General features: G+C 36.1%; 1 protein-coding gene across 1 annotated transcript in view; it reads left to right on the forward strand.

Annotated features, from left to right (window-relative positions):
• The window catches only part of RHEX (regulator of hemoglobinization and erythroid cell expansion), a 31,536-nt gene extending 21,449 nt beyond the window's left edge, over positions 1–10,087 (forward strand). The window contains exons 2-7 of the mRNA XM_074220419.1: positions 976–1,043; positions 2,029–2,161; positions 2,510–2,616; positions 4,486–4,674; positions 8,512–8,591; positions 9,433–10,087. Of these exons, the coding sequence (XP_074076520.1) occupies positions 2,139–2,161; positions 2,510–2,616; positions 4,486–4,674; positions 8,512–8,591; positions 9,433–9,633 (600 nt within the window). The 5' untranslated portion in view covers positions 976–1,043; positions 2,029–2,138 and the 3' untranslated portion in view covers positions 9,634–10,087. The remainder of the gene's footprint in view (positions 1–975; positions 1,044–2,028; positions 2,162–2,509; positions 2,617–4,485; positions 4,675–8,511; positions 8,592–9,432) is intronic.
• Positions 10,088–10,400: the final 313 nt, after the last annotated feature.

Here is a 10,400-nt window from a genome sequence, read left to right on the forward strand (position 1 = left end):
AATTACAAGAAAATAGTTTTAAATGTTTAAATAAATAAATATATAAATAAAATATTTTAATAGATAACTCTTTTTAAAAAATAACATTTTCAGAGTATCTTCCCAACAGTAGAATTATTAGGTCAAAAACCAAGATTGTATTTGTAACTTTTATGTTATACTGCTTTCCAAAAAATAAAACTCTACTAATTTGCAATTTTTCTAGTAATGAATAGAGTTTCTCCAAACTCCTCCAGAAATTAATTTTATTGCTTTTAATTATTTTTGTCATTTTAATAGGTAAAAAGTATTAACATTGTTTTGCTTTTTTACCTCTTGCTTATTAGTAAGGCCTTGAGCATTTGTCAAGTAATTATTAATGATTTAATTTTCTTCTTTTTAAAATACTCTCTTAATCTTTTGACCTTTTATCTATCATAGACTTTTTTGAATTATTAGTAGTTTTAGTCCATTGATTTTTGTGTTTATCTTTTTATACATCATGTTTGCCATGCATATTTTCACAATCTGTTTTATATTGATTACATTTTTTTTTTGCAAGGCAATGGGGTTAAGTGGCTTGCCCAAGGCCACACAGCTAGGTAATTATTAAGTGTCTGAGACTGGATTTGAACCCAGGTACTCCTGACTCCAGGGCTGGTGCTTTATCCACTGCGCCACCTAGATGTCCCCCACTGCACCACCTAGCCACCCCCAGATTACATTTTTTTGAATGACAATTTATCTTGACGTAGCTAAGAAAATATGGCTTATCTTTAATAATTCCTTTTTTTATGTAACAGGAAAAATAGTTTCCCCTCTATAATTGAGGTAAATTCCATATTCCAATTTCTTCTAGCTTATTTATAATACTTTTTGATGTTTGAGTCTATCCAAGCATAACTTTTATGATCCTTGGGGTTCACATCGACATAATCATCAATGTTTGAATTTCATCTCTGCTAAATTTCATTTTTGCTTTCTTTGTATTCCCAGTACTTAGCTGAGTACCTACCTCAAAGAAGTGCTTAGTAAAAAACTTCTTGACTGGCTTTCTGACTGAGGTAGGTGGTTTAAGTAGTATGTCTAAATCAATTTCCTGCCACATTCCTGACTTTTCCTATACCATTATTAAATAATGAATTCTTTCATCAATTTTTATTTACTATAGATGTGTCAAATACCCATCTTATGACTCTAGTATCTCAAATCCTCATCAATTTTTTCAGAGTGCTCCTTCATATTCTTATCAATTTGTTTTTCCACTTAAATTTCATTATGATTTTACCCAGTTCTGTGAAAGAACCCTTGCCTTGGTATTTTAATTAGCATTAAAATAGGTATGTAAATTAATTTAGGAAATCATTATCATTTTCATTGTATATTAAAACATTGACATTTACTGTCAGAAAAAAGTTTAGCATCTAACACTATTTTTAGAATAGGATTGATTTTTATCTTTTTAAAAATAATTTTAATATTTGTTGATGACTTTATTTTCTATTTCACTACAATTTTCCTCAGTACCTTTCTGTCTTCCCCTCCAAATGAGCAATTCCATAAACAAATAGTATTTTTTAAAGATGAAAACTAGAAGAAAAGAGGGAAAAAATCATAACCAATGAATATATCAAGAAAGACTAAAGAATGTGTAGTAATCACTTTGGACCTCCCACTTCAATAAAGTTGAGTTGCCTTATTATCTCTCTGTCTCTCTCTGTGTGTCTCTGTCTCTGTGTGTCTCTGTCTCTGTCTCTGTCTCTCTCTCTCTCTCTGTCTCTGTCTCTCTCCCTCTCCCTCTCCCTCTCTCCCTCTCTCTCTTAACCAAGCTTGTTCTTTGTAAAATTCACTTTAAAAAATTTAAATTCTTTAGAAAATTGCTTTTATTTTCAGTTTCAAATTCTCTCCCTCCCTCCACTCCCTTTCGATTCATTGAGAAGGCAAGAAATATGATGTTCATTATATAGAAGACAATCTCCAAAACACATTTCTTCATTATCCAAATTCTAAACTAACAAGGTTCTAACTCTGATGCTTTGCCTCTTGCAGATCTCCAGGAGAGAGGATCCAGGCAGCAGTTGGACACTTTCCTTTCTACTCATTTTTTCCGCAGAGAAGCTTGAGCTTCAAAGAAAATTGATAAATCCTATTTGGCACACATGGACAATGACAGTAGATCGAGGCTAGTGTTGGAATCACAACCCCTTTGAGCTCCTCTTCCCATTCTCACACACACCTGGGTCTGATTTCTGGTCCAGGCTTAAATGTGCTTGGGTTCTGGGTCAACAATAGTTCCTTAGTCTCCCTGGGATTTTCTCCCTTCTTCCTGCTAGTCTTTGCCATATATGAAGCTTCACAAAGGCTATATGACTATTTAGAGTCACAGAAGTGAATTTTATCCTTAAACTTCCATATCTCATGAAATTGCTCAGCATATAGTCAGGGTCCAGGAGAGATGTTGAAGCAGCCACAGCATTCTTAAAGACACTAATTTTGGTCCTTTTCCCCCCCTTCCCTTTTTTTTTTCCAGCTCCAAGCAAGCTGAACTCTGGCATGTCATTCTGATTGAAGTAATGGGCTTATTCCTTCAGGCTATTCTCCTCTTAGTCCTATACATTTTACTCTGCAGACAAATAGGTAATTTTCAAGCTAGTTATCCGTGGGCCCAAGGCAGAACTTAGATACTGGAGGTCCAGCAATTCTAAATGTGATTCCTTACTTAATAAGAAACCGAATACCCTAGTGTGCCAAGGCACCATATACATTGACCACACTCTTCAAAGGGTCCCTCAGAATAAAGAACTTGCTCCATTGTACTACAGCTGGCACAATTTTCCTTGTTCCAATGCATTAGAGGTAAATTCAATTGGAGGGGTAGGGTCACAGAGAAATAGCACAGAGACCCCATCAAAGACATAGTTCATCATTTATCTTCCAAAGAGTGCCATGGAGGCAGTTATACTTGACATCTCTGGAAGACATTAAGATGAAGTTCAGGGATAGTAAGAGGGGACCGTGGAAGTTCACCTTCCTGTGAAGGATATGACCTAGGACAAAGTCCTGTTTGCCATGCTCTAGTTCCAGTTCTCCCTTATAGTTAAGAAGCTCTCTCTAAATACTCCATCATTCAAAATATTCCCATTCCATGTCATTCTACCATTCAGACTCCCTGCTTGGGGACAAATAATCAAAAGGGATCAAAATAGCATCTATGAAAAGCAGAAATGTCAAATGCATTTCTTTATTTAACGCAGAAAAATAAAAATTATAATCAGGAAGTGGAATTTAAATGCCAACTAAATAATATGTCTGAAAATGTGTGGGTCAAACAATCACTAATCACTGAAAAAATATATAGTTTTATCAAAGAAAATGATGACTATAAGATATGTCAAAAGTTGTGAGTTAAAGCCTTAGCAGTCCTTAGAGAAAAATATATCTTTGACCACTTTTCATTAATAAAACAAAGAAGCAAAAGATCAATGAAATGGGCTTTCAACTAAAAAACCCTAAAAAAACAACAAAGCAAAATAAACACATCTTCACAATTCTGAAAATCTTAAAAAAGATAAAATAAAAAAATCAATATAAAAATCTATTGAAATTACAAATACTACTAGGAGCTGTTTGGTTTTTTTTAAATAACAATAATTAATTTTATATAAAAATAAATAAAGGGAAGGGCAGCTAACTGGTGCAGTGAACCGAGGACTAGGCCTGGAATTAAGAGGATCTGTTCAAACCAAACCAGAGTTTACTAGTTGTATGACCCTGGGCAAATCACTTAACCCTGATAGGGATGCATAGGAGAAAATGGTAACCCAATCCAGTATCTCTGAGAAGAGAATCCCATGGACTGCATTTGTGGGTTCACAAAGAATTAGATAAGACCAAACAACAACAAAAGAAAGGAAAATAAGAATGAAAGAAAAAAAAGAAGAAATTATAAAAGAGATAAACTTAGAAATAATTTAATCCAATTATATGCTAATACAATTCAGTTATTAAAAGAAGTAAATGCATACAAAAGTATAAAATACCCATTTGAACAGAATAAAATATGGAAACTTAAAAAAATCCAATCTCATAAAAAGAACTCCCAAGGAAAATAAAACCTATGAGGAAAGGGATGAAGGAGTTGCTATTGTTTAGCCTGCTTCTGCTCTATTTTTTCATCTCCTGACTATATTAAAATATTAGCTAAGGAACGGATATGAATTGAATAAGAGAAGGTATGTGTCAACCATAAAGAAACACAGGCACCTTATGCACTCCTACGGGAGATGGTAGAAACACCAATAGAATAAATCTGCTTAACGGGTTAAGCAATTAGTTGCTTGAAGGTAGGGGATGAGATGATATGACCGACCTTTTGAGAACTCCCAGTTCTAGATAACTATTATTTTCTAGTACTCTAATGAAAGCATTTGGGCAGAGGATACTTGGTTAAAAAAAAATAGGAAAAGTCTAACTTTAGATTTTAATCACCAAATAATCTCCCTCTAGCCAACTACTATGAGCAAATGGTGAAAACTGTAAGTGCCCAGATCCAGGTCCAAACCCAGGTCCAGACCCAGACCCAAATCCAGGGCCAGACCCAAGCACCAAAGAGGTCAGAAGGCAATAACGATGCACCTGTCTCAAAAAAGAGAGAGTCTAAGAGGAGTGCTCCAGGACCTGTTTTGTCTTATAGGGGTAAGTAATCATAACTGGCTTTGAAGTCATTAGAATTGCTACTGCTCTCCCTGAAGACCTTGGAAGGGGCAGCCCCTTTGGTTTTTCTCCTTGTATCAGCCCTTCTCCATTTTCCTTCCTTCCTTCCTTCTTTCCTTCCTTCCCTCCTTCCTTCCTTCCTTCCTTCCTTCCTTCCTTCCTTCCTTCCTTCCTTCCTTCCTTCCTTCCTTCTTTCCTCCCTGTTCCTCTTTTTTCTTTCCTTTCATTCCTACCTTCCTTCACTTTTTTCATTTCCTTCCCTTCTCTTTCTCCCCTCCTTTCTCCTTCCTGTCTCTTTCTTCTTCCTCTTCTCCCTTCCTTCTTTTCCTCCCTCCCTCATTTTCTTCTTTCCTTCCTTTTTCTTCCTTCCTTCTCTCTCTCTCTCTCTCTCTCTCTCTCTCTCTCTCTCTCTCTCTCTCTGGTTCCTAATACATAATAAATAATAAATAATTAAGCAAATGAAGTAGTAGGTCTATCATAGAATCTTAGTGCATAAGAGCTGAAGAGACTTTATTTTATTTTATTTTAGCCCTTCATTTTTGAAGGAGGGAAACTGAGACCCAGAGAGGGAAAAAGACTGACTTAGGGTCACACAGCAAGTTAATAGCAAAGTTGGGGCAAGGATCCAGGTTTCCATTGTTCCTATTTATTAGTTACTTAATATTATGGAGAATGTGAGGGGAAGATTGGGGAAGAGCAAATCTTGTCCTGAATTTCAAAAAAAGAAAAGAGAATAGAGAATACAAATTATAGATCAGTAAACTTGACTTTGGAAAAATTTTAGAGCAGAATAGCAAAGAGATGGTTAATGACTATCTAAAAAAGAAAATGATGTTGAAAAGTTGGTCTTGCTAGACTAATCTTAGATCCCTGTTTGATTTTTACTTTAATATAGGAAAATATTATACTATAGCTCTCAAGTACCTACTCTTTGTTTAAAAAAGTGTCAGAAAAAGATTCTTGTGCTATCTTATGAAAAAGATGGATAGATGTGGGCTAAAAGATAAAATGATTTAGATAACAGTTTAGGATTAGCTGAGCGGTTTGAATTTGAAGATGAGTCTTTGCTTGGTTCAATGCCAGATTGGCAAGAGATATCTCCAGTGGAGCCTTATAGGAAACTGTGTTTGGTCTTTTGCTCTTTTAAATTCTTGATAAAGAACCAAGATAAAGATATAGATAGAAGCCTTATCTATAGATGACACAAAGCTGAGAAGGATAGCTATCAACCTGGGTGACAAGAATTAGGATCTAAAAAAGAGCCTGATAAGTTAGAACATGGAACAGGATTGAATATGATGAAATTCACTGTTAAAACTCTTTTACTTTTTGGTTCAGTCTCTTGACTCCCAAGTGATTTCCATTAAGCCAGGATCCCATCTTCTATTTTTACTGCCATAAGACTGGAAAATCTTATGGCATGACAAGGAAATTGAGGAACTATCAGCATAATGAAAGACACTATTGCCTCCACAAATGAATAATCCACTCTATCATTAGTGCTCTAAATACCAACTCAACTGTCAGTTCCCTAGGTGCAGATGAGTATGATGGACACTTATGGTATTATTATTTTTTTGGTTCCCTTGTGAGAAGAATCTGTTTAGCAAATTTATTTAACACTGAACTGACTCTTAAATTCACTTGTTGGTTCATGAGGGTAGGTGAGGGGAAGAGTGGTCTAGGAGCAGATGAGATAAAAGGATTTCTCTAAGAGACATTTTAATCACAAGGGTTACAGGATTAAGAGATATAAAGGAATTCATTGGTCATTGAGTTCAATTGCCCCTTTTTTCAGGTGGAGAAATTGAGGTACAGGGAAAGTTTAGTGAATTGCTCAGTGTCATCTAGGATGGTATTCATAGGAGATGGGATGGGATCATGGGATATTTCTCTCTGTTTCTGTCTCTGTCTCTCTGTGTCTCTGTCTCTCTCTTTCTCCCTGACTCTGGTCTCTTTCCCCTCATCTCTATCTCTAAGCATCTCTAGTTTTCTTACAGTGTTAGTTGAAGTCTTACCTTCTACAAGAAACACTCCCTAATCCTACTATATTCCACCAATATTTTCTCCAATTTACCCTGCTAAGCTGTTTGCTTGTAGTCTTCCTGCTTTTTTTCTTGAGAGCAGGGACTGTTTCTTTCCTTTCTTTGAATCCCAGGAGCTTGGCACTCGATAAGCACTCATAAAAATTTATTGACCACCTGAAACCAGGCCCTTGACTCTTCATGTGGTATCCCCATCAGCTTTCCAAAATCAAGGAACCTCTAGCCTAAATGTTAGTCAGTCATCTCCAAGAACAGGACAAGAACTAGGTTCATTTTTTTTAGGTTTTTGCAAGGCAATGGGGTTAAGTGGCTTGCCCAAGGCCACACAGCTAGGTAATTACTAAGTGTCTGAGACCGGATTTGAACCCAGGTACTCCTGATTCCAGGGCCGGTACTTTATCCACTGTGCCACCTAGCTGCGCCTAGGTTCATGTTTTGATATCTCTTAAAGACTTAACAAAATAGTATCTTTGCATAAACTTATGAAGTGGAAACTTGAGTAACTGAATTATGGAACTGGAAGTTGGAGATGGGTGGTGATTTAACAGGTTATAGAGTATTCAACTAGACTCATCCCTAGGTCTCTTAATTTTCAATGCTCTTTTTACCAAACCAAGTTGCCATCTTACAAGTCTATTCTGTAGTCTTCCTCCTAGTTTAATGTCCTTTCTCCTGCTATCCTGAAGCTTCTGCTGATTTCCCTTCTCCTTCCACACTGATATTCTTGAAAAAGTAACAATGTATTATAGTGAAAAGAACAGCACTCAAAGTCAGAAAATTTGATTGGGTTTCCATTCCTAATCCCATAACATGTATTTCTATTTCACTTTTCTAAACCTTGGTTTTTCTATCTGTGGAATGGAGCTAATTAAAGTTTCTATTTTGCAAATAAACTTCTCTGTATCAGAGTTATGCTGAGTTAAGCTGATTAAATTGAGATGAATATTAAATTTTTAGTGTGAGCCTTTACAGCTTGGGAATCATACTTGGAAATCAGGACTTGATTTATCAATTTGTCAATTGCTTAGATTTAAGAAAATGACAGAGAAAATGTTAATATGCAGGTTAAATTTAAAAGTATATAGTGAGTATATTTTTCTCCCAGAGTCAGTTGTTAAACATTCACCAGCATTCCCTTGTTTGGAAACCTTAGAGAGGGGCAGTTAGGTGGCATCATAGTTCATAGATTACTGGAGTCAGGAAGACGAGTTAAAATTCAATCTCAGACACTTACTAGTTGTGTGACCCTGAATAAGTCACTTAAACTCTTTTGCCTCTACCAAAAAAACAAAAAACCCTTAAAGAGCCTATAATGTAAACTATCATTAGCATAATTATTTTTATGCCTATAGGACTGAATCAGTCATTTGACTCATGGTTCAGGTGGTATAACTGGAACTTCTGGCTTTCTTAAGACTGTAGGGGATATCTTTGAGTAGACTTTAGGAACCTGGGTTTGAATCCTTGTTTTACTTTTTCATATAGGACTTGGGGTGGATCACTTCCCCTCTCTGCCTCAGACTTCTAGCCCAATTGAGATTCTGTTTTTGAATTCATGATCTGTTGTCCCTCCCATTCTGATTGTGTTCTGCCTTGCACTGTATCACTAGCATTTGAGACACAGGAAGTGTTTAATCAATATATAGACTAATTTCCCTGGAAGAAGAATGGTTTATGAAATCCTCTATAAACTAAGGAGGTTGGCTTAGATCACCTCTAAGCTCCTATCCAATCCTGATGCACTTTCATCCTGTGTTATGCTTCTCTTCCCTAGATGATAATGACAGTGACAGTGATTCCTCCTCAGACAGCTCTGACAGTTCTGAAAGTTATCCTACAGCTTCTACCAGCAAGGTAAGAGGGTCTTCCAGGGACAAAAGCAACAACTGGACAACCCTGGTGGGGTGGGCAGAATAGTTCCGACTGAGGGGAATTGGCATGGGAAAAAGATATCTCAGAATGAAATGGCCAAGGAAGTATGAGAAGGAGCTAAGGAAAAAAAGATAGTAAATCATACACCTTCCTGCTGGAACTGAGTAAGAGGCAAAGATCTGAGGTGAGTACCAAAATGAATATGTTAATGAAGAGATCACAGGCCTGCTCTCTTGAATATAGTTAGATCTGTAATACTGGCATCCTTGGGAGTTGAGTCCCTAGGCTTCTCCCTACCCACTCTGTAACTCACCAATACTGCCCACCCCCTGCCCACATACCACTTAAATGGAGGACTATTATCCTTTCTACAATGTAACTTTCCCCATTTCAATATATTGTGAGTCAGTATATGAAATTAAATGGAAATTTTTAGGGAGTTGTGTGGAAGCTGCAGACACATAAAGGTTGGTAGATGATGCAGAACCTAAGTCCCAATGATTAACCCATTTTTTTACCAAAATGTGATGTAAAAAGAAAAAGAAAAAAAAATCAAACTTCTCTGATATGAAGGGAAGGCAAAAAATTTCACTTGGATTTTCCAGATTGCCATGGTGCTGTACTCTTAATCCCTGTGATGTGGAAGGGATAACTGTAATGTGGGTTTCATTATCTCTTTCTCTGAATAATTAATTATCCCTTTGACCCTACCCTAAATATACTAAGAGATGAAAATGTTGTGCTGAGTTCTACCCATCACCCCATCCATAATGAAAACTGGATTTTGGTTCCTCATTTTCTGCTTTCTTTCTGGCATTCCTAGGCACCCCAGGATATAAATTATAGCAGCCTGGTCTTTCCAGTCACTGGTTGCCGAAAGCCTTTGTCTCCTGAGGACTATGAGAACATAAAGGCAGCTGGTGATTATGTCAATGTGAACCCCAAAGAGCATAAAAACTATGCCTGGAATTTCGATTATTCCTTTTCCTCTGAGAAAGTGGAGTACACAGAAGTGGCTATGTGAATTCTGACAGCCAAATGGGACTCCCTTCTCTGTAAATTCCTGCATTTGAATTGGAAGGAGTTTCTTTCCCTAATAAACACAATGAAACAATTTATAATAAGAAGGATTCAGATCAAAAATCATCAAGATGCTAAGACATGGAACATTTTGTTCAGGAAGATGTTAGAATCCATTCCATTCAATTCAAGAAGATTTGTTAAGTGCCTACTGTATAAAGAAAGCCATACTGGGTGCTGGGGTTTCATGGTCCTTAGTAAGCATAAACTCTACTAGGGTGATATAATACATGCAGAGATAACAATGCTAGACAATAATGCTGCTTGTCAGGAGAAGTCAAACTGAGAGAAGAGAGAGAGAGAGAGATAGAAATGAAAATAAAAGAAAGAAATAAAACAAGGTCATTGAGGCTTTTTCTTAAATGCAAAAAAGATACTAGAAGGGAGGACAGAAAGGAGCACAGACAAGTAAGATAGCTTTAAACGCTGCAAGTTGAATTTATTGTATGCTAAAAAAAGAAAATGAGTGGAATACAATTCCTCTTTCTGTGTCCGATCTTTTCCTATTCTAATAAATAAATATATTGTATGTATTTTTCTATATGTTAATGTTTCTATATACATATATATAATGAAAGTATATGACTATTTTTGTTTGCTAAATTCAAAATACAAATAAATCAAAATGTTTTTGATGGCAAATAAGTGCCTTTATTACATATTTTTTAAGTGTGTTTGTACAGTACTAGGTGGAACAGTGCTCTTCCTGAA

Source organism: Macrotis lagotis, chromosome 2, assembly GCF_037893015.1.
Source record: "Macrotis lagotis isolate mMagLag1 chromosome 2, bilby.v1.9.chrom.fasta, whole genome shotgun sequence".
Classification (NCBI taxonomy): domain Eukaryota; kingdom Metazoa; phylum Chordata; class Mammalia; order Peramelemorphia; family Peramelidae; genus Macrotis; species Macrotis lagotis.